The sequence below is a fragment of the Suncus etruscus genome, chromosome 14, assembly GCF_024139225.1.
Source record: "Suncus etruscus isolate mSunEtr1 chromosome 14, mSunEtr1.pri.cur, whole genome shotgun sequence".
NCBI lineage: Eukaryota > Metazoa > Chordata > Mammalia > Eulipotyphla > Soricidae > Suncus > Suncus etruscus.
The window spans coordinates 24,469,916-24,494,283 of NC_064861.1; the positions used below are offsets into that span (position 1 = coordinate 24,469,916).

The 24,368-nt window shown below is 41.8% G+C and overlaps 1 protein-coding gene across 1 annotated transcript; it reads right to left on the minus strand.

The window, feature by feature from the left end:
• Window positions 1-228: 228 nt before the first annotated feature.
• Window positions 229-23,452, minus strand: LOC126028327 (protocadherin alpha-5-like). The gene is made up of 3 exons (XM_049787342.1): window positions 21,019-23,452; window positions 2,658-4,925; window positions 229-240 (listed from the first exon to the last, which is right to left on the minus strand). Exons 1-3 carry the CDS (start codon window positions 23,386-23,388, stop codon window positions 229-231), a joined length of 4,650 nt encoding a protein of 1,549 aa, XP_049643299.1. The 5' UTR covers window positions 23,389-23,452.
• Window positions 23,453-24,368: the final 916 nt, after the last annotated feature.

Sequence of the window (24,368 nt, forward strand, 5' to 3'; positions counted from 1 at the left end):
TTCATGATTTATTCTAGAAAGTGGGCATTATCTTTTATGACTTATTAAAGAGGGTAAAGCATTTTTACGCAAGGAGAAGCACTTTCTGCCCAATATTTCAAGTTATAGTATTAGTTTAGAATATTTAAGTATAATACAAACTTGATTTGAAGATTAGAAATACAAAATGTCTCACAAATTTTACGTACAAAAGAAGCATGTACATAATCTCTATCACAAGACATGCTGTTATATTTCGTTCTGTGAAAAGAATGTAATATAAATTAATTGTAACTAAAACTTTAATACCTCAGAGGATTTTTAAGTCCATTCTTTGTTCAATAGATCATCTAGTCAAAATATTTTCACTCTCTATAAGGAAGTCCTTACTCAAGGCTAGGGTCACTCTCCTTCTAAAGGGGACAGCCCTAACTCGTCATCTTCAAAACTCAATGTTTGTTAGACTTGTGAATTGTGCATAAAAAATAATAAAATCTTTTAAGACAAAAAAATATCTTCACTCTACTAATCAAAGATGCAAATATTTGTGCATAACTTACATTTTAGTGTTTTTACTACTACTATTGAACAATTGCCTTCATGTGTTACTCTATTAATGTTATTCCAGTGTAAACTCTTCCCATTCTTCTCTATAACTCTAATAATTCAACTGCTCCTAAATGTGCTCTACTTTTACCTTCAACGTCATATTCCTATAAACTTAAAGTTTAACTTCCAATATTTCAAATAAAATATTGAAGGTACTTACTGAACTACATTTATTCTGCCTCCTTTTGGTTTATTTTGGGTCAGTTACTTCTGGCTATGCTCTCAGAAACCACTCCTGGCTCAATGCCAGGAATTGAACCCAGGTCCTTTCTGGGTTAGTCGTGTGCAAGGCAATGCCCTACCACTGTGCTATCACTCGGCCCCTTATTCTGCCTTTTCTCTTGAGCTAATTGTTACTTTTACTCATATAACTTGTGGGAAATCATTTGGTTAAAAATTGAAGGCATGGGGGTTTCTTAATTTAAAGATTTTAAGGAGAAATAATTATACCCCAAATTTTATACATTTGAAATTCATACTTATTTGAATGAATATTATATACAATGTTAATTATTTTTTCTGCAATATTCAAAGTCAATATACAGTTCACCTGGCTTTTCACATACCATAATGTTCTAATTAATATTCAAAAATTAAAAATTTCAAAAAAATAAAGTTCATTCTATGTGACCAAAAGCCAATACTCTTCTTTTATTTTTCCAAAGGTCTCTGATGTAAAATATATATTTAGAAAATAAAGGTCATTTTTTATATATAGTACATAAAAGTAAGAAAGAACAATAAATATGAAGAATTTATAACCATTCAAGGTTACAATTTTACCAACTAGGAAAATTCACCATTTGAGCCAATATAAAAATTAGTAAATTTAGTTGAAGGGTGATAGTTCAGTAGGCAAGATGCTTGCCTTGCACAAGGCAGGCCAGGTTTTGATCCCCATCAAACCATACGGTCCCTTGAGTCCCAGAAATAGTGATCCCAAAGAATAGAGACAGGAGTAATCCCAGAGCACCACTGGGTGTAGCAAAAAAAATGGAAAGGAAGTATGTGTATAATATCTCTAGAAAAAAATGCAATTTTTGAAATCTTCAAAGTGTTGAGTTAAGTGCCCTGATATTAAAAGTGTTAAGCTGGGGCCGGTGAGGTGGCGCTAGAGGTAAGGTGTCTGCCTTGCAAGCGCTAGCCAAGGAATGACTGCGGTGTGATCCCCCGGTGTCCCATATGGTCACCCCCAAGCCAGGGGCAACTTCTTAGCCAGGAGTAACCCCTGAGCATCAAATGGGTGTGGCCCAAAAAAAAGTGTGAAGCTAACATTTTCAAATTTTAAATATATATTATTTTTATAAAACTTATTAAACAAATCTATGCAATATATCATTGATACATAAAAATAAATATCTTCTAAAGTTTGAAAGGACAACTGTTCAAATTTTTCAAAATCATTCACTGATATATTGTTATTCCTCAAAAAAGAAAGAGAAACTCATAAATATATTAAAAACATTTCTGGTGAGACTTCCAAATAAATAATAACTGAAATATCTTACAGGTATCTTCCAAAAAGCTATTATAAAAACTGAACATGGTGCTTATGAATGTAACTTAGCAGTGGTGGGGTTTGGATCACATACAGGGTGAATTTAATTTACAAAGAATACATTCTATCAACAAAAATATTAATTCATTAACTATAACCTGAAAATCTGAAGATTAGAGAAAAACTAGTATAAAATAATTATCTCTGAGAAAGTAAAATAATACAGTGGGTAAGGCACTGGCCTTGTATGCAGTAAAACCAGATTCCATCACCAGAATCACTTAAGGTTAACAAAGCAACTTCAAGAGTGATTCCTGAAGGCAAGGCTAGGAGTTACCCTGAACACCACAACCAAAATATGTGTATATTAAATTATCTCCATCAAACGTATATAATTAGCTATAATTATGTACTTGAATTAGAAACAAAAGTATACATCGAAGTAATACTGAATTAATCTGTCAATTAAAAGCCAGAAATCAATAGAGTAGGTAAAGAGAAATATCTTTTGTTTATATATTAAAATAAACATAGGTATTAAAATAACTCTAAATAAGATTTTGAAACTCACAGTATCTGTAGATCCTGGACCCTGAGGAAGGCTGGGACTGAAGGCCATGAGGTCCGCCTTGGGGGGACCCTCCCCAGAGCACACCCGCTGCCGCCTCTGCTGCGAAGACGACCAGCTCCCCACCGCGCTGGCGCACACCACGGGGGGCTTGGCCTCCGCGCTCGCCGCCCCGCGGCCCGGCGCCCAGCAGCGCAGCGCACTGTACAGCAGCAGCGTGAGCACCAGCAGGCTGGACACGGCGCAGATGGCCACGATCAAGTACACGTTCACGTCCACCAGCGCCGCCGCCGCCGCGCCCGCCACGGCCACGCGCGACGACGCCGCCTGGGGCGCCTGGCCGCTCTCCACCAGCGACAGCAGCACCGTGGCCGTGGCCGTGAGCGCCGGCTCGCCGTGGTCCTTCACCAGCACCAGCAGGCGCTGGCGGGCCGCGTCCGCCTCGTCCAGGCCGCGCGTCGTGCTGATCTCGCCCGTGTACAGCCCCACGCGGAACGGGCTGCGCGCGCCGCCCGCCCACGGCGCCAGCTCGTACGACAGCCACGCATTGTAGCCCGAGTCCGCGTCCACGGCGCGCACCTTCGCCACCACGTGGCCCGCGCCCACCGAGCGCGACACCAGCTCGCCGCGCGCGCCCCCCAGCGCGCCCGCCGGCAGCAGCGCGGGCGCGTTGTCGTTCTCGTCCAGCACGAACACCTGCAGCGTCACGTTGCTGCCCAGCGGAGGCACGCCCGCGTCGCGCGCGCTCACCTGGAAGCGCAGCAGCTCCAGCTCCTCGTGGTCCAGGGGCTGCAGCGCGAACACCTGGCCGCTCTCCGCGTGCACCGACACGTAGCTCGACAGCGCGCGCTCGCCCACGCGCCGCTCCACCAGCGCGTACGACACGCGCGCGTTCTCCTGCGCGTCCGCGTCGCGCGCCGACACCGTGAAGATGTGGCAGCCCGGCGCGTTGTTCTCCTTCACGAACACCGTGTACTCGGGCTGCGCGAACGCGGGCGCGTGGTCGTTCACGTCCGACACCTCCACCGACACGCTGGCCGTGGCCCACAGCGGGGGCGAGCCCCCGTCCCTCGCCGTCACCACCACCTGGTAGCTCGACACGTTCTCGCGGTCCAGGGCGCTGTCCAGCACCAGGGAATAGTAGTTCTTGTAGGTGGACACCAGCTTGAAGGGCATATTTGGATTTAGTGAGCAGGTGACTTGTCCATTGGCACCAGAGTCGCGGTCAGACACGCTGATCAAGGCTATCACGGTACCCAGAGGAGCATCTTCTTGGACTGGCAGAGATAGTGAGGTTAGGTCTATCTTCGGAGTATTATCATTCTCATCCAGGATTTTTACTATTACTTTACAGTGTCCAGTTAATGGGAATGTACTTTTGTCTACAGCATCAATATTAATTTCATATAATTTACAATCTTCGTAATCCAATTCTCCATTTACTCTTATTTCCCCACTATTCGAATTAATTATAAATTTAGATTTTACTTCGTCAAGAACAAGGTTACTAAAGAAGTAAACTATTTCCTTATTAATGCCCTCATCTGCATCAGAAGCATTCAGTTTAATAACTAACGTACCATTTGGAGCACTTTCCAGTAATCTTACATTATAAACTGGTTTATCAAATTCTGGCGCGTTATCATTTGCATCCAACACAGTAACCAATAATTGAACTGTACCTGTTAATTCAGGTTTTCCTCCATCAATTGCAATCAGTACTAAGTGATGTTGTGGCGTTTCTTCTCTATCTAATGTTTTCTTTAAAACAAGTTCCAAAGTAGTTGTTTCTTCATTTGTTTTAACATCCAAGTCAAAATTTTCATTAGTATTTAACTTGTACCTCAACTCTGCATTTACTCCGATATCCATATCAGATGCGCCCTCTAGTGGAAACCGGGAATCCACAATTCTTGACTCCAAGATAAATAATCTTTGTTCTCTGAAGAATCTTGGCGGATTGTCATTAATGTCCTTCACCTCCACCTCCACATGGAAAACCTGCAGCGGCCGGTCCACAATCACCTCCAGGTGGAGGCTGCACTCCGCGCTCCGCCCGCACAGCGCCTCGCGGTCGATCCGAGAATTCACAAACAAAATGCCATTCTGCAGATTCACCTCCAGCAGGTCCCCGTGGTCCTTGGACGCCACCCGGAACAGGCGCGGCACCAGCTCCGCCAGCTCCAGCCCCAGGTCCTGGGCGATGCGGCCCACGAACGTGCCGTGTTTGGCCTCCTCGGGGACCGAGTAGTGGACCTGGCCGCTCCCTGACTTCCAGGACACGAGAAGCAGAAGCCACAGAAACAGGCACGGAGAACCCAGATTTCTTCTCGGGGAATATATCATTGCAAATTCGTTGCACCTTTCTAATGTCTATTGCACTTCCACACAAAATCTTTATAAAGCTAAATTTCCAAAATGTTAGAATTTTAGTCCTCACCTTTTCTCCTTCAACTGCAGAGTAAAAATGGAGTACCCTTTTCTTTCTAAGACTGTGAACATTCGTTATAAATGGAAAATAAAGAACGACAAACTTGTGGTTTCCAGCGCCATCATGTGGATATAAAGTGAGTTTTTACTTTGTCATGCATTACCTAAATATTTCTCAATTTCAATGAATTTCATCTATCTATAATTCTCCTAATTCTAAAAAAAAAATATTCAATGCAATATATCAATTTTTATTAAAATATTAAGAAATCAACACCAACAAAGCCTTACTTAGTTTTAGTCTGTAGTTTACTGTATATTCCCTAACAGACCTCAAATGGTTTTAAATAATTACTCAATTTTATGTTCCTACCTATTATTTGTATATATTTGTATATATTATTTTATGTTCTTACCTATTATTTTCTTTATTTATGTTACAACTTTACTACTCATATACTGTATCAATTACTCGTAGAAAATTAACATTCCTATTTGCAATAGTTAACACCAAAATTTTGGCATTATTTTCAAAATAATCAAAACCTTTTTTAATGATATTCCTGTTTGAATTCCGTTATTGAAATATTATATTTTCAAATTGTTGCCAATCCATTTTTTCTATTAATATCACCTACCTACATTGGTTTTGATTCATAATCATGGTACAAATTTTAATTTCCTAGAAGTTCAAATCACAGTCATATTTGTAAGCACCTTGAAGTCAGATTTATCAAATTAGCATTTCTTCAAATGAAAATCATTGATAGTATAAAATACAACAGCCCATGTTTTATATAGCAAATAAAACAATTATTCTTGTCTATAGATAACTTAATTCACAAAATGCTTAAAGTTCCTATAAAAGTCCCTTAAATTTTTATTAAAATTAAAACATTGTAAACAAGTAACAATATTAGCTGTGCTGTGATCATTTCTCCTCTTTTTAATCCTGCAAGCTTCCTTTGCTACATGATATTGACTTAGGCTTCACTCAGTAAATATGCCAAAAAGAAAATGCCCAAAGAAGAAAACACCTCTAGCATTACCTCCACTGAAAAAGTATTAAACCGTCTACTTGTTTCGATTCAGAACCATGAATACCTTAGAAAACTTTTCGTAAAGGCACTTGACAGTGCTCAGGGGTTACTCCTAGTTCTGGGCACAGGGTTCAGTCCTAGCGATATTTGGAGATCATGTAGTGATGGGAGATTGAAGTAGGGTCAAGAGAGCAAGGCAAATGACCTAATCCCTGCACTATCACTTGACCCCTCTTAAATATTACAAAATCATGCTTTTCTGAGAAGATAAAGGTATACAGGATATCAATAATTCTAAACTTAACACTTTTACATGTGAGGAATAAATGCCAAATATATTTGCTTCATTTTTTAATTATATGTAAAAGTACTCTTTTGTGTCAATATTTAAGACAACTGTGGGGGTACTGGTACAATTATAAGCATCTGGAAATTAAATAATTCTAAACTACATATAATTAAATTAATTCAATTTCTATTATACAGAGTAGCAATTTCAAGAATAAGTAATTGAATTTGTTTCTCATATAGTCTTTAATAGTATATTAACCATGTCACTTAGGTTTAATGATTCTTACTGTCTCTACTGTTTGTTTTTGGGGGGGAGTTTGGGTCACACCTGGCAGCACTCAAAGGTTACTCCTGGCTCTGTGCTCAGAAATCACCCCTAGCAGGCACGGGGGACTATATGGGATGCTGGGATTAGAATCACCATCCTTCTGGATGTAAGGCAAATTCCTTACCTCCAGGCTATCTCTCTGGCCCCTGTCTCTACCATTTTGATGCCCCTCACATAATCCAAACATCAAATAATATGACCAATAATCAATTCTGTAGACTCAATGAGTTATTTATTATATATCTTAAAAGTTTTAACATAAGATGGGGCTGGAGCAGTGGCACAGCAGTATGGTGTTTGCCTTACACAAGCTGACCTAGGACTGCAGATTGATCCCCAGGAGTCGCATATGATTCCCCAAACCAGGAGCAATTTCTGAGCGCATAGCCAGGACTAACCCCTGAGCATCACCAGGTGTGCCCCCCGCAAAAAAGGATTATGAAAAATGTGCATTAAAATGAGTTAGTTTGGGACTGGAGAGATAGCACAGCAGTAGGGCATTTGCCTTACTTACATAGGCCAACCCAGGATGAAACAGGGTTTGATCCCCAGCATCCCATATGGCCCCCTGAGCCTACCAGAGTGATTTCTGAGCACAGAGCCAAGAGTAACCCCTGAACGCCAGCAAATGTGGCCCAAAAATTAAAAATAATTTTAATAAAAAAAAATGAGTTAGTGGGGCCCAAGTGATAGCACAGTGATAGGGCATTTGCCTTGCACGCAGCCAATCTAGGATACACCTTGGTTTGATCCCTAGGCATCCCATATCGTCCCCCAAGCCAGGAATGATTTCTAAGAGCATAGTTAGAAGTAACCCCTGAGTGTCACAGAATGTGGCCAAAAAAGCAAAAATAATAATAATAAGTTTGTTTATTTTTTCTTTAATTATTGAGCCAGGATTAATATGAAATTTCAAATTTATTCTATAAATAAAATTTTCCTTAAGAAAGTAAATATTAGGGGACTGGAGAGATAGCATGAAGGTAAGGCATTTGCCTTGCACGCAGAAGGTTGGTAGTTCGAATCCTGACATCCCATATGATCCCCCGAGCCTGCCAGGAGTGATTTCTGAGCATAGAGCCAGGAATAACTCCTGAGTGCCGCCAGGTGTGACAAAAAAAATTTTTTAATTAAATATTAAGTATTTTTAAATGATAGTATTATTTAAGAAGATATGCATGCAAATTTAAAGTATATTTTCAGTTCATATTAAAGTACTTAATGAAATAATGCCATCACCAGTATTATATTTTCATTTTGTATTTGTTGCATGTAAATATGTAGATATCACAAGAAAATCTAGTTACTTAACTTGTCTTAATATTTATTATATTATACTACCAAATTATCACTTACCTTTGTCTTTGAATACTCAATATTTCCTGAGTTTATTTTATAACAAATTCTTTAGTCTTTTTTTTTTTTTTGGTTTTTCGGCCACACCCAGTGACGCTCAGGGATTACTCCTGGCTATGCGCTAGGAAATTGCTCCTGCTTGTGGAATCACATGGGATGATGCGTGATCGAACCGCGGTCCATCCTAGGCTAACACTTTCAAGGCAGACGCCTTACCTCTAGTGCCAACACTCTGGCCCCCAATTCTTTAGTCTTAATTCAGGAGCTATCTTTATCGGTAGAGAAAATTCTCTATATCTTCTTTTTCAATTACTCTACTTACATTTGGGGGAGCGAATTGATAGTGCTTAGGGGAGTTATCCTGGCTCTTTCTTCAGGGATCACTTGTGGCAAATTTAGGGGGCCATATAAAGTACTAGGAGTTGGACCCAGATTTGTAGCTTGCAAGGCAAATATTCTCATACTATTGCTCTGGCCCCATATTTGCCCAAAAAGCATGTATTTCCTTTTTTGTTTGTTTGTTTGTGAGTCACTCCCAGTGGCACTCATGGGTTATTCCTGGCTCTGTGCTCAGAAATCACTCCTGGCAAGCTCAGGGGATCATATGGAATGCCAGAAATCAAACCGGGGTCTGTGCGGGGTTGGCTGCGAGCAAGGCAAAAGCCCTACCTCTGTGAGCCCCTTTCTGCTCTTTCTTTTACCTTAACATATTTTTAAGTAAATTTCATTCAATAAAACTTATCTCACTTCAAAAACTAATAGTAATATTGAATTAATCTGCTAAAGATTTATGAACAAATTTATGAACAAAAATAGATGAATCAAGTTTGACCCTAAAATTCTGTTACATGCAGAAAACAATTCTATAAAAACACATCATGTGCCCAGAGTCTAATTCTATCTGCCTATAAAATATTATAAATATAGATTAATATTATATACCCAATCTAGAGAGAATGCCTGAGAATATATTAAAAGTACACCTGAATGGGACAGAGAGATAACATGGAGGTAGGGTATTTGCCTTGCATACAGAAGGATGGTGGTTCGAATCCCAGCATCCCATATGGTCCCCCAAGCCTGCCAGGAGCAATTTCTGAGTTCATAGCCAGGAGTAACCCCTGAGCGCTGCCAGGTGTAACCCAAATACCAAAAAAAAAAAAAAAAAGTACTCCTAAAAATGCCAGGAAGGTAGCTCAAAGTGCAGGAAGTATGTTTTGCAATGATTTATTGTACTCACAATCTATAACCACTACCAGGAATGACCAAAATTTAAATTATTTTAAAAAGCAAAAGAACCCCTGAGAGAACAAGAAGTAAATTAATAAAATAGATATATTCACAATATTTCATTAATGTCAAATGATCTTATTTGAAGATATAGGAGAACTGTTTCATACAAGAAGTATCTGTGTAATTACTTCATTTAAACACTGTGTTTACAAAGTTGTTCATGATAAGCATGTAATAACTTAATTTTATTCTTTATATTCATTTTAATATCTATATGTCCATGTTAAAGTTTTGCATCTCTAGATTAGTGTATTCATCATTAAAATTAGGGAAAGAATGATTTCTGAGGAAATTTAATTAGACCTAATTAAATTCTAGGAAAAGTGAGTGAAGCCTCAGTACTGCAAGACTCTTATGGTATTAGCCAAATTCTATGATGATAAAGAAGAAAAGGAGGTAATTAAATGATAAACTTCATTAAGTTTGATTTCCATAATTCAGTCAGGAGGAGGGAGTTTTAAAATAAAGTATAAAATTCTCATTCTACTATATGCTTACTAACTTTAACATATACAAAACTACAAAATATACTTGGGAAGTGGGGAACACAAGATATGCAGAAGATTTTAAAAGATCAAAGTAATATATAATAAAGGAAAAGAAATAAAATATTTTTCAGCACCTGCCCAGTGGTTCCCAACTGTGAGAAACCTGAGTGTTGCCTTCCGTGTTTTTCTACTGTCCTGTCTCCTGAACCTCTTGTGAGTGGGCCGAAAAGGACCCAGCAAAATCGCTCTCCTAGAGGCTCCAGAAGAGCATGCTTCACGGCCTTGCACTCTCTCTAATGAAAGAACGCCACTGCAACACACAGAAAAAAATCAAACAAGGAACTGTGCTGGATCTCTGAAGCCCAGCTTATCTCCCTGGACTGTCTTTTCTGCTGTGTGCTCGGGCCTAAGATTTGATCCTGTGAGTGGCTTCATCCACGAAGGGATCCCCCTCACTGGAAGCAAGTCAACCTGCCCAGAAAGGGTGGAGCCAGAGGAGTGTGGCCGTGCACATCATTTAGCCAATGAATGCCACCACAACATGTAGAAAAACCCACAATACAAGTGTGACAATGGGGAAATATGCAGGCCAGCACCAGGCATAGAGAATGAAGATGCAACTCTGATAACTGGAAAATGGCTAACCAACTAGTCAGTCTCTCAGATATGGAGTTTAGAGAATATGGAGGATGCTCACAGAACTCAAAGAAAGCATGGATCGAGTTGAACAGAACACTAATAAGAACCAAGAAAATATGAAGACAGAAATCAGAAAACTCCAAACTGAAGTAACAGGTCAAATAACAGGTCTGAAAAACTCAGTAAACAAATTAAATGACAAAACAGATAACCTCTCCATCAGGGTAACAGAAGCTGAGGATAGAATTAGTGCACTGGAAAATGAGATACATAACAACTCCATACAGCAGAAGAGATTGGAAAAAGCCTTAAAGCAAATGAACAGACATTGGAAACATTAGTCAAAGAATGTCAATAGATGAAAATAGAAGTCTATGATAAGCTCAACAGAAACAACTTAAGAATCATTTCAGGAATGCAAGGTAGTTTAACATCAGCAAATCTATCAACATAATACACAACATCAACAACAAGAAAAATAAAAATCACATGATCATATCAATAGATGCAGAAAAAGCATTTGATAAGGTCCAACACCCATTCTTGATCAAAACTCTCAGCAAGATGGGAACAAAAGGAACCTTTTTCAATATAGTTAAGGCCATCTACCACAAGCCAGTGGCAAATATTATCCTCAATGGATAAAAACTAAAAGAATTCCCTCTTAATTCTGGCACAAGGCAAAACTGTCCTCTCTCACCACTCCTCTTCAACATAGCACTGGAAGTACTTGCTATAGCAATTAGGCAAAAAAAGATATCAAGGGAATCCAGATAGGAAAGGAAGAAGTCAAGCTCTCACTGTTTGCAGATGACATGATACTCTACTTATAAAACCTTAAAGACTCTACCAAAAAGTTTCTAGAAACAATAGACTCATATAGCAAAGTGGCAGGCTACAAAATTAACACACAAAAATCAATGGCCTTTCTATATACCAATAATAATAGGGAAGAAATGGACATTAAGAAAACAACCCCATTCACATTAGTGCCACACAAACTCAAATATCTTGGAGTCAACTTGACCAAAGATGTGAAGGACCAATACAAATAAAACTATAAAACTCTGCTCCAAGAAATAAGATAGGACACACGGAAATGGAAACACATACCCTGCTCATGGATTGGCAGAATTAACATCATTAAAATGGCAATACTCCCCAAAGCATTGTACAGATTTAATACAATCCCCATGACATTCTTCAAAGAAGTGGATCAAGCACTTTTGAAATTCATTTGGAACAATAAACACTCTCAAATAGCTAAATCAATCGTTGGGAAAAACAATATGGGAGGCATTACTTTCCCCAACTTTAAACTGTATTACAAAACAATAGTCATCAAAACAGCATGGTATTGGAATAAAGACAGGCCCTCAGATCAGTGGAATAGGCTTGAGTACTCAGAGAATGTTTCCCAGACATACAATCACCTAATCTTTGATAAAGGAGCAAGAAATCTTAAATGGAGCAAAGAAAACCTCTTCAACAAGTGGTGTTGGCACAACTGGCTAGCCATTTGCAAAAAAGCGAACTTAGATCCCCAGCTAACATCATGTATGAAGGTAAAATCCAAATGGATTAAAGACCTCGATATCAGACCTGATACCATAAGGCATGTATAACAACACATAGGTAAAACACTCCATGACATTGAGACTAAACGCATCTTCCAGGAGGAAACTGCACTCTCCAAACAAATGAAAACAGAGATTAACAGATGGGAATATATTAAGCTGAGAAGCTTCTGCACCTCAAAGGAAATAGTGCCCAGGATACAAGAGCCACCCACTGAGTGGGAGAAACTATTCACCCAATACCCATCAGATAAGGGGCTAATTTCCAAAATATACAAGGCACTGATAGAACTCTACAAGAAAAAAAAAACATCTAACCCCATCAAAAACTGGGAAGAAGAAATGGACAGACATTTTGATAAAGAAGAAATACAAATGGCCAAAAGGCACATGATAAAATGCTCCACATCCCTAATCATCAGGGAGATACAAATCAAAACAACTATGAGGTACCACCTCACACCACAGAGATTGGCACACATCACAAAGAATGAGAACAAGCAGTGTTGGCAGGAATGCAGAGAGAGAGGAACTCTTACCCACTGCTGGTGGGAATGTCATCTAGTTCAACCTTTCTGGAAAGTGATACAAAGATTCCTCCAAAAACTGGAAATTGAGTTCCCATATAATCCAGCTATACCACTCCTAGGAATATACCCTAGGAACACAAAAATACAATACAAAAATCCCTTCCTTACACCTATATTTATTGCAACACTATTTACCATAGCAAGACTGGAAACAACCAAGATGCCCTTCAAAAGATGAATGGCTAAAGAAACTGTGGTACATATACACAATGGAATATTATGCAGCTGTCAGGAGAGATGAAGTCATGAAATTTTCCTATACATGGATGTACATGGAATCTATTATGCTGAGTGAAATAAGTCAGAGAGAAAGATGCGGAATGGTCTCACTCATTTATGGGTTTTAAGAAAAATGAAAGACATTCTTGCAATAATTTTCAGAGACAAAAGAGAGGAGGGCTGGAACTTCCAGCCCACTTCATGAACCTCACCACAAAGAGTGATGAGTTTAGTTAGAGAAATAACTACATTGTGAACTATCCTAACAATGAGAATGTATGAGGGAAATAGAAAGCCTGTCTAGGGTACAGGTGGGGGTGGGCTTGGAAGGAGGGATATTTGGGACATTTGTGGTGGGAATGTTGCACTGGTAATGGGGGTGTCCTCTTATATGACTGAAACACAACCACAATCATGCATGTAACCAAGGTGTTTAAATAAAAAATATTATTTAAAAAATAAATAAAATATTTATTTTAACCTTTTTCACAAATAACTATGCATCTGTCTGGTTTTTATCCATCTCTGAAGAAAAATAACTACATCTAGAACTATAGATTTTTTGTTTTGTTTTGTTTTGTTTTTTGGGCCACACCTGTTTGACGCTCAGGGGTTACTCCTGGCTATGTGCTCAGAAATCGCCCCTGGCTTGGGGGGGACCATATGGGACGCCGGGGGATCGAACCGCGGTCCTTCCTTGGCTAGCACTTGCAAGGCAGACACCTTACCTCCAGCGCCACCTACCCGGCCCCCAAACTATAGATTTTCATTCACAATCTCCAGAACTTAACACACAATTATCAAATTTATCTATTAAGAGGCTCATGACTAAAATTCACAATATAGTATGCATGCAGGTGATCCAAATGTTAGGATAATTGGACAGATAACTTGTAAGTAAAATATTAAAAGTATAATAAGCAAATAATTTTACAAAGAAGTAAGCTATGTTTCAATAGAAATTTTAAATTCTAAGATCAATATCATCGTCGTTGTTTAGATTCAATTGGTAATAATATTTATTATTAATCTATTATTATTTTTTTTAATTTTTTTTTCCTATTAATTTCTTTTTTTTATTAATTATTTTTTTTATTATTTTAATTATGACAACAAAGATGCAAAGAAAGAGGACAGGGTAAAGTTACAGTGGAAGCCCAATCACCCATAAACAGGATTCTCAGTAGTTCCATCGATGATATCCCAGCCTTGAACTTTCAGCCAAAGAACATTAAGAAAAACAAAACTGAACCCATGTACAATACAATTACTTTGTCCCTCAAATCCCCAGTTGTAGTACATATTGTTTCTTAGCAGCACACCATATAATCTAAAGATATTAGACTTATGTAACTCTTTAAACATTGAGGGCAAAGAACATTTATCTAGTTCCATGCACATGCTTACTAGTTTAAGTTAACCTCAAAAGTTTTAATGGGTTGTTTTTCTTAAGGATTGGAGTCAAGAGAACATAGTAAAAAACGATATTAAAGTGGCATTTGTTTGCATAGGCCCACCAAAACATAAGGGACATGGAAAGACAAATTATGGTCTAAATACATGGAGACCCTACCCCTGAAGTTTCCTGGCACAGGACTGACTCTAGGCTCCAGGCAAACTAGTTTGTCCAATTCAAGTCATAGTCTGTAGTGGCAATACACCTCCATTCCTCACATAGTCTCTGTTGTTGGTATCATTCTTCTGTATTAAAGATCCTGGAGTCTGCATATCCCATATTGCAGTCAGGATGGTGCAGAGCATCCTCTCGTTTCACCTCACACTTAAGGGGCAATAGAGAGAACCATGTCCTGTAGAGCAGGTCATCGTTGTTGTCATGTCTTCTCGCAGGTCATTGTTGTTGTCACGTCTTCTCAGTGTAAACGGAAGTGTCTTATTAGGAGGTCGATGTCACACCCTTGGTAGTGTCTTTCCTGGTAGAGGACTGCTTCCAACTGTTGCTATAAAAGACCTTGGATGTTTCGTAGAGAGCTTGCCTGGTTCCAGCGTGAATGGAGAATGCCCATTCAACTGAGGCCTATGCCAGGTCATTATATCAATATTCAGGGTGTAAGGTACATTGTAATGAGATTTATTAGATAATAACTAATCTGTATGTATAGTGTTTTCCCATTTTAATGTGTCTATGCAAACAAGGATCAATGCCACGAAGCGTTATTGGTGCATCTGGAGGCAATAGGAACAAGACCAGCAATTTCCATGACATAGTTCAATCATAGGCATCAAACTGAGGGATAGTTCCACCACAATCCTTACTGAACAGCTTACAAAGAAAAGACAAGATGAAAAGTGGATAGAAACATCATGGTAGAAGAATATATAGAGAGTTACAGCAGTTAAAGAAAATAACCATAAAATATTCAAAAAATATATGTGTTCAATATGTGTTCGATTTGTGTCCTTCTAAATAGTTCTGGGATTTGTAAGATCTACTGTATGTCTTTGGTCAGAGATTGAAGCTGTGTGTTACTGAAGTTAGAGAAGGGTAAATCTGGGGTACTGATGGTTGGGAGGAGCATATGATCGCGCGGGGGCACTAGCCCCCGCGCGGTTTCAAAATGTAGACTGGTATGAAATTGCCAGTGACAGCCTGAGTATAGCTGAGAAATTATTTGCCTCCCCCAGATCAAACTACACCCCTGATCCACCCTCTAGAGCCGGCCTGGGAGTGGGGAAAACCCAGGGTGCCCCATGAGCTCCTCCCAGAAACCCACCTGGAGATCCGGAGGAAAGGGGGAGAGGGGGTTCGGGTGACCCAGGTCCGGGCCCCCCACCCTAGGCCAGGCCAAAAGGCCGCTGGCACATACGGAGGTCTGCCAGCTGCCCGCCCGTGCTGCTAAAAATCCAGCTCCAGGAAGGGAGAGAGACCCTCCCAAGCCCGAAGGACAGGGATTTAAGCCCAACCTAGGCCGGTCCCCAGACCCGGCCTGGGAGTGGGGAAAACCCAGGGTGCCCCATGAGCTCCTCCCAGAAACCCACCTGGAGATCCGGAGGAAAGGGGGAGAGGGGGTTCGGGTGACCCAGGTCCGGGCCCCCCACCCTAGGCCAGGCCAAAAGGCCGCTGGCACATACGGAGGTCTGCCAGCTGCCCGCCCGTGCTGCTAAAAATCCAGCTCCAGGAAGGGAGAGAGACCCTCCCAAGCCCGAAGGACAGGGATTTAAGCCCAACCTAGGCCGGTCCCCAGACCCGGCCTGGGAGTGGGGAAAACCCAGGGTGCCCCATGAGCTCCTCCCAGAAACCCACCTGGAGATCCGGAGGAAAGGGGGAGAGGGGGTTCGGGTGACCCAGGTCCGGGCCCCCCACCCTAGGCCAGGCCAAAAGGCCGCTGGCACATACGGAGGTCTGCCAGCTGCCCGCCCGTGCTGCTAAAAATCCAGCTCCAGGAAGGGAGAGAGACCCTCCCAAGCCCGAAGGACAGGGATTTAAGCCCAACCTAGGCCGGTCCCCAGACCCGGCCTGGGAGTGGGGAAAACCCAGGGTGCCCCATGAGCTCCTCCCAGAAACCCACCTGGAGATCCGGAGGAAAGGGGGAGAGGGGGTTCGGGTGACCCAGGTCCGGGCCCCCCACCCTAGGCCAGGCCAAAAGGCCGCTGGCACATACGGAGGTCTGCCAGCTGCCCGCCCGTGCTGCTAAAAATCCAGCTCCAGGAAGGGAGAGAGACCCTCCCAAGCCCGAAGGACAGGGATTTAAGCCCAACCTAGGCCAGTCCCCAGACCCGGCCTGGGAGTGGGGAAAACCCAGGGTGCCCCATGAGCTCCTCCCAGAAACCCACCTGGAGATCCGGAGGAAAGGGGGAGAGGGGGTTCGGGTGACCCAGGTCCGGGCCCCCCACCCTAGGCCAGGCCAAAAGGCCGCTGGCACATACGGAGGTCTGCCAGCTGCCCGCCCGTGCTGCTAAAAATCCAGCTCCAGGAAGGGAGAGAGACCCTCCCAAGCCCGAAGGACAGGGATTTAAGCCCAACCTAGGCCGGTCCCCAGACCCGGCCTGGGAGTGGGGAAAACCCAGGGTGCCCCATCAGCTCCTCCCAGAAACCCACCTGGAGATCCGGAGGAGAGGGGGAGAGGGGGTTCGGGTGACCCAGGTCCGGGCCCCCCACCCTAGGCCAGGCCAAAAGGCCGCTGGCACATACGGAGGTCTGCCAGCTGCCCGCCCGTGCTGCTAATAATCTATTATTATTAAGCTTGTTAAGATCCTCTGTTGCTTATGGCCAGTCCCAGTTCAATCCAATTGCACTGCTTATAGTCACCAAGCACCTCCAGTAGTAAATTCTGAGCAGAGATCAAGGAATACTCCCTAAGAACCACTGATGCAGCACAAAAGAATAATAATAAATGGTTGGTATTAAAAGAGGTGATTTCTGAAGTATAGGATTGATTACATAAAATATCTATCAATATTAAAGAAAAAATTACTTTGGGATTCATACCTGGCAATGTTTGGTGTGACCTAGTGGGTCTTGGAAGACAACATGCAGTGCTGAAATTTGAACTACTGTTATATCTGCAACTGCATGTGAGGCAAATGTCTTCAGCTCCAAAATTATTTTTAAAAGTGATAGAACCCTACAGAGATAATTCAAAAGATTGACAGATAGCTCAAAAAACTGAGCTCTGGGGCCGGTGAGGTGGCGCTAGAGTTAAGGTGTCTGCCTTGCAAGCATTAGCCAAGGAACGGACCGCGGTTCGATCCCCCTGCATCCCATATGGGTCTCCCTAAGCCAGGGGCAATTTCTGAGTGCTTAGCCAGGAGTAACCCCTGAGCATCAAATGGGTGTTGCCTCAAAAACAAAAACAAACAAACAAAAACTGAGCTCTGCTTTCCATGCTGACTAGTTGGAATCTCTGGCATTCAGTGTTCCTAAAGTAGGACCAGGAGCAACCCCCTAGCACAGAGTCAGAAATAATCCTAGAACACTACTGGATTCGGCCCAAAACAAAACCCATAGAGGGGGGCCCGGAGAGATAGCACAGCGGCATTTGCCTTGCAAGCAGCCGATCCAGGACCAAAGGTGGTTGGTTCGAATCCCGCTGTCCCATATGGTCCCCCGTGGCTGCCAGGAGCTATTTCTGAGCAGACAGCCAGGAGTAACCCCTGAGCACCACCGGGTGTGACCCAAAAACCAAAAAAAAAAAAAAAAGAAAAAAGAAAAAAGAAAAAAAAATAAGGGACCCGGAGAGATAGTACAGCAGCGTTTGTCTTGCAAGCAGCCGATCCAGGACCAAAGGTGGTTGGTTTGAATCCCAGTGTCCCATATGGTCCCCCGTGCCTGGCAGGAGCTATTTCTGAGCAGACAGCCAGGAGTAACCCCTGAGCAATGCCAGGTGTGGCCCAAAAACAAAAAATAAAATAAAATAAATAAGGTTAAACTTTTTCTGCAGCCATAGGGCCTGGAAATCCCAGCTCGCTGAGGACATCAACTTATTCTCCCCTGAAGACACCCCCAATCCCCAATAAAATGCTTTGATCTGAAGAAAAAAAATAAGGTTAAAATAAAGCTTCAGCATATATTATGCATGAGAGAAGAGGGATACAAAAAATGAGAGAGAAATACTTAAAGACAGACTGCTGAATATTTTCATATAATGAAAGACATGAAGCCACAGATTCAAAAGCCCTTAAAAAGTATAAGCAAGATAAAATCTAAGACAACTAAAACTGTGAATATAATAATAAAGCAAAATCAAACTTAGGGCTAGAGAATGGGTGAAGTGCATGTTTTGATGCTCTTACTCTGGATTTGACCCATGATATCACCTTGGTTCCCATAAGTATCAGGAATAATCCCAGATATCAAAACCCTGAATAAGCCCCTGAGCATGATCAGGTGTGGCAAAAAATAAACAAAATAATAATAATAATAATAATAATAATAATAATAAATATACAGAGAAACTCTAAATGAAGCTAAGTGAGAACAATGAAAATGTACTCATGGAAGAGTACACTAGATAGCAGCAATATTTAAAAAAGAAGACTGGAATGTCATTTTAAAAGGACTTGGGAAATATCACTTCCAACTAAAATGTGATATTCAAGAAAACTAGCTTTCAGATATGATAGTGAGATAATTACATTTCCATATACACAAATGTTAGGGAAATCTTTGTCACAAATCTAAAAAATAATTAAGAATTTCTTCAGAGGAGCTGGAGAGATAGTACAGCGGGAGGGCATTTACTTTGAATGTAGCCAACCCAGGAGGGACCGGGTTCACTCCCGGCATCCCATATGGTGGTCCCCCCAGACTGCCAGTGGTGATTTCTGAGTGCAGAGTCAGGACTAACCCCTGAGAGCCAGTAGGTATGGCCCCAAAACCAATCAATCAATAAATAAAGTTTAAAAAAATAATTTCCTCAGAGGGGCCAGAGCACAGTGGGTAGGGCATTTGCCTTGTAGGCAGCCTACCTGGGTTCTATACCTAGCACCCCATATGGTCCCTCGTGCCAAGAGTGATTTCTGAGTGCAGAGCCAGGAGTAACACCTCAGCACCACCAGGTGTGCCCCCAAAAAAATTTCCTTAGAAGAAAAAGTAATGAAAGATAAAAGAAAAATTGACCGTACAAAATGATACTGGAATTTACTATAATATAAGTGAAACTAAAAAAAAGCAAAACATTAAATACCAGAAGAAATAGGAATATGGTGTTGTAATACAGTCCTAGCATTGTCTGAATATAGTAAAGACATTAATTTAGAACTTAACATGTAAATTATTCTTATTAAAAATTCAGAACAATTCAACAAATAAGTTAGCAAAATAAAGTATAAATAAAAAGAAGTTGGCAAAATAGAGTATAACTAATAAGATTTGGAAGAATAAAGTAATCAAAATATGAATCTGGGGCCGAAGCGGTGATGCAAGCGGTAGGTGTCAGCCTTGCCCGTGCAAGCCTAGGACGAACTGCAATTTGATGCCCAGGTGTCCCATATGGTTACCCATGCCAGGAGCGATTTCTGAGTGCATAGCCAGGAGTAACCCCTGAGCATCACCGGGTGTGGGCCATAACCAAAAAAATAAAAATAAAAAATATATAAATTAAAGAAAAGACATAAATGGATTAATTTAAAGAAATTTATTTTTGGTTTGGGGGCCACACTTAGCAGCGCTCAGGAGTTACTCCTGGATCTCACTCAAAAACCACTCGTGGCAGGCTCAGTAATCAAATCCAGGTCAGCCACAAGCAAGGCAAATACCCTAGATGCTGTGCTATCACTTTGGCCCCTGAGGGAATTTTTTTAAAACTAAAAATAATACAGTAAGTATACTGATAAATTATTTAGAACCTTCCTTTGACTTCCTAAGGGACACAAAGATGCTCATGTTTTTACTTAACATACCTAATGCCAAAGTGAACAAGAAATATAAAAGATGTAATAATTAGAAAAAATAGACCATTATGTTTGACAGCGTATCTACATTGCAAATAAAAATTTATCAATGATTCATTAAAATGAATAAAATCTCTTAGGAAGTGTAGAAATAGTACAGAAGGTTGGGTGATTGTATTATATGCAGCCAACCCAGGTTTCATCTCTATCATCCCATATGGTTCCCTGAGCACTTCGAGGAGTGATTCCTGAAAAGACAGAAGGAACCCCTGAGCATGGCTGGGTATCACCCAAAAATAACACTAATATACAAAACACAATTTGTACAATTCGATACAGGTGCTTCAAGTAAAGATAATTACCCACTTATGACATTTAAGATGTGGTTATTATTAAAATAAATAGTAAATAAAATTAGAGGGGTTAAATGAGTGATTTATCATACATTTTTCACTAACAGATAATCGAGTCTCACACTCTTAACATATAATGAGCAAAAATAGAAAATCATTCTTTCAGTAAAATAAAATTTAAATATGTGAAAATAGAGCAGAACATATAAGTCTACTTAGAAGAATATATACCATATATAACAATTATAGCAACCAACGGAATTCCATTGATGTTATATAATTCTAGAAACTAGTCCTGAAAATTATTATGCAAAAAGGTATTTAAAGAAAATTCTTTTCTGGAAATTTTCTAAATAAAGGTTTTAAAATTAAATATTATGTTAAAGAACAAAGGATATTCATAAACTAACCTTTTTAAAGGAATCTGCAACTTCAGGATGCTGTTCTCCATCTCTACAGTCAGGTACACTAGGGCTGAAGGCCATGAGGTCCGCCTTGGGGGGACCCTCCCCCGAGCACACCCTCTGCCGCCTCTGCTGCGAAGACGACCAGCTCCCCACCGCGCTGGCGCACACCACGGGGGGCTTGGCCTCCGCGCTCGCCGCCCCGCGGCCCGGCGCCCAGCAGCGCAGCGCACTGTACAGCAGCAGCGTGAGCACCAGCAGGCTGGACACGGCGCAGATGGCCACGATCAGGTACACGTTCACGTCCACCAGCGCCGCCGCCGCCGCGCCCGCCACCGCCACGCGCGACGGCGCCGCCTGGGGCGCCTGGCCGCTCTCCACCAGCGACAGCAGCACCGTGGCCGTGGCCGTGAGCGCCGGCTCGCCGTGGTCCTTCACCAGCACCAGCAGGCGCTGGCGGGCCGCGTCCGCCTCGTCCAGGCCGCGCGTCGTGCTGATCTCGCCCGTGTACAGCCCCACGCGGAACGGGCTGCGCGCGCCGCCCGCCCACGGCGCCAGCTCGTACGACAGCCACGCGTTGTAGCCCGAGTCCGCGTCCACGGCGCGCACCTTCGCCACCACGTGGCCCGCGCCCACCGAGCGCGACACCAGCTCGCCGCGCGCGCCCCCCAGCGCGCCCGCCGGCAGCAGCGCGGGCGCGTTGTCGTTCTCGTCCAGCACGAACACCTGCAGCGTCACGTTGCTGCCCAGCGGAGGCACGCCCGCGTCGCGCGCGCTCACCTGGAAGCGCAGCAGCTCCAGCTCCTCGTGGTCCAGGGGCTGCAGCGCGAACACCTGGCCGCTCTCCGCGTGCACCGACACGTAGCTCGACAGCGCGCGCTCGCCCACGCGCCGCTCCACCAGCGCGTACGACACGCGCGCGTTCTCCTGCGCGTCCGCGTCGCGCGCCGACACCGTGAAGATGTGGCAGCCCGGCGCGTTGTTCTCCTTCACGAACACCGTGTACTCGGGCTGCGCGAACGCGGGCGCGTGGTCGTTCACGTCCGACACCTCCACCGACACGCTGGCCGTGGCCCACAGCGCGGGCGAGCCCCCGTCCCTCGCCGTCACCACCACCTGGTAGCTCGACACGTTCTCGCGGTCCAGGGCGCTGTCCAGCACCAGGGAATAGCGGTTCGTATAGGTGGACACCAGTTTGAATGGAATATTTGGATTTAGTGAGCAGGTGACTTGTCCATTGGCACCAGAGTCGCGGTCAGACACGCTGATCAAAGCTATCACGGTACCCAGAGGAGCATCTTCTTGGACTGGCAAAGATAGTGAGGTTAGGAAAATCTTCGGAGTATTATCATTCTCATCCTGGATTTTTACTATTACTTTACAATGTCCAGTTAACGGGAATGCACTTTTGTCTACAGCATCAATATTAATTTCATATAATTTACAATCTTCGTAATCCAATTCTCCATTTACCCTTATTTCTCCACTATTCGAATTTATTATAAATTTAGATTTTACTTCGTCAAGAACAAGATTACTAAAGAGGTAAACTATTTCCTTATTAATGCCCTCATCTGCATCAGAAGCATTCAGTTTAATAACTAACGTACCATTTGGAGCACTTTCCAGTAATCTAACATTATAAACTGATTTCTCAAATTCTGGCGCGTTATCATTTGCATCCAACACAGTAATCAATAATTGAACTGTACCTGTTAATTCAGGTTTTCCTCCATCAATTGCAATCAGTACTAAATGATGTTGTTGTGTTTCTTCTCTATCTACTGGTTTCTTCAAAACAAGTCCCAAAGTAGTTGTTTCTTCATTTGTTTTAACATCCAAGTCAAAATTTTCATTAGTATTTAACTTGTACCTCAACTCTGCATTTACTCCGATATCCATATCAGATGCGCCCTCTAGTGGAAACCGGGAATCCACAATTCTTGACTCCAAAATAAATAATCTTTGTTCTCTGAAGAATCTAGGCGGGTTGTCATTAATGTCCTTCACCTCCACATCTACATAAAAAACCTGCAGCGGCCGGTCCACGATCACCTCCAGGTGGAGGCTGCACTCCGCGCTCTTCCCGCACAGCGCCTCGCGGTCGATCCGAGAATTCACAAACAAAATGCCATTCTGCAGATTCACCTCCAGCAGGTCCCCGTGGTCCTTGGACGCCACCCGGAACAGGCGCGGCACCAGCTCCGCCAGCTCCAGCCCCAGGTCCTGGGCGATGCGGCCCACGAACGTGCCGTGTTTGGCCTCCTCGGGGACCGAGTAGCGGACGTGGCCGCTCCCTGTCTCCCAGGACGCAAGAAGCAGAAGCCACTGAAACAGGCACGGAGAACCCAGATTTCTTCTCGGGGAATATACCATTGCAAATTCGTTGCCACTTTCTAATGTCTATTGCACTTCCACACAAAATCTTTATAAAGCTTAATTTACAAAATGTTAGAATTTTAGTCCTCACCTTTTTTGCCTTAGCTGCAGAGTAAAAATGGAGTACTCTTTTCTTTCCAAAGAAAATAAACTCGCAGTGAATCTTCGTTATAAATCGAAAAAAAAAAAAAAAAAAAAACGACAAACATGGTTTCCAGCGCCATCATGTGGATGTAAGCTGAGTTTTCACTTTGTCGTGCTTTACCATAAATATTTCTCAATTTCAATAAATCACTTTGTCATGCTTTACCTTAAATATTTCTCAATTTCAATTAATTTTGTCTGTTTAATTCTCTTAACTCTAATAAAAATAAATACATCAATTTTTATTAAAATATTGAGAAATCAACACCAATGTCTTACTTAGTTTTAGTCTGTTAGTTTACTATATTTAGAAAGATTTTGATATCTTCCCTAACAGATCTTAAATGTTTTTAAATATATTACACAATTGTATGTCTTTACCTATTATTTCTATATACTTATATATTATTTTATGTTCTTACCTATTATTTTTATATATTTATATTACAATTCTACTACTCACATACTGTATAGATTACTCATAAAAATTAATATTGCTATTTGCAATAGTTAACACCAACCTTTAGGCATTATTTTCAAAATAATCAAAACCTTTTGAATGATATTCCTGTTTAAATTCTAATTTTGAAATGTTATATTTTCAAACTTTTGTCAATTCATTTCTTTTCTATTAATATCACCTACATTAGTTTTGATTCAGAGCCATAACACAGAAATTTTAATTTCCTAGAAGTTCAAATCACAGTCATATTTGTAAGCACCTTGAAGTCAGATTTATCAAATAAGCATTGCTTCAAGTGAAAAATCATTGATAGTATAATATACAACAGCCCATGTTTTATGTAGCAAGTAAAACAATCTTGTCTATAAAT

Excerpts from the sequence above, each read along its gene's own strand:
- LOC126028327 (XM_049787342.1), bottom strand. The coding sequence starts at position 23,388 with ATGGTATATTCCCCGAGAAGAAATCTGGGTTCTCCGTGCCTGTTTCAG. Across the intron at positions 4,926-21,018 it reads TTGCAGATTCCTTTAAAAAG|TCAGGGAGCGGCCAGGTCCA; the intron begins GTTAGTTTATGA and ends GTGTCCTGGAAG.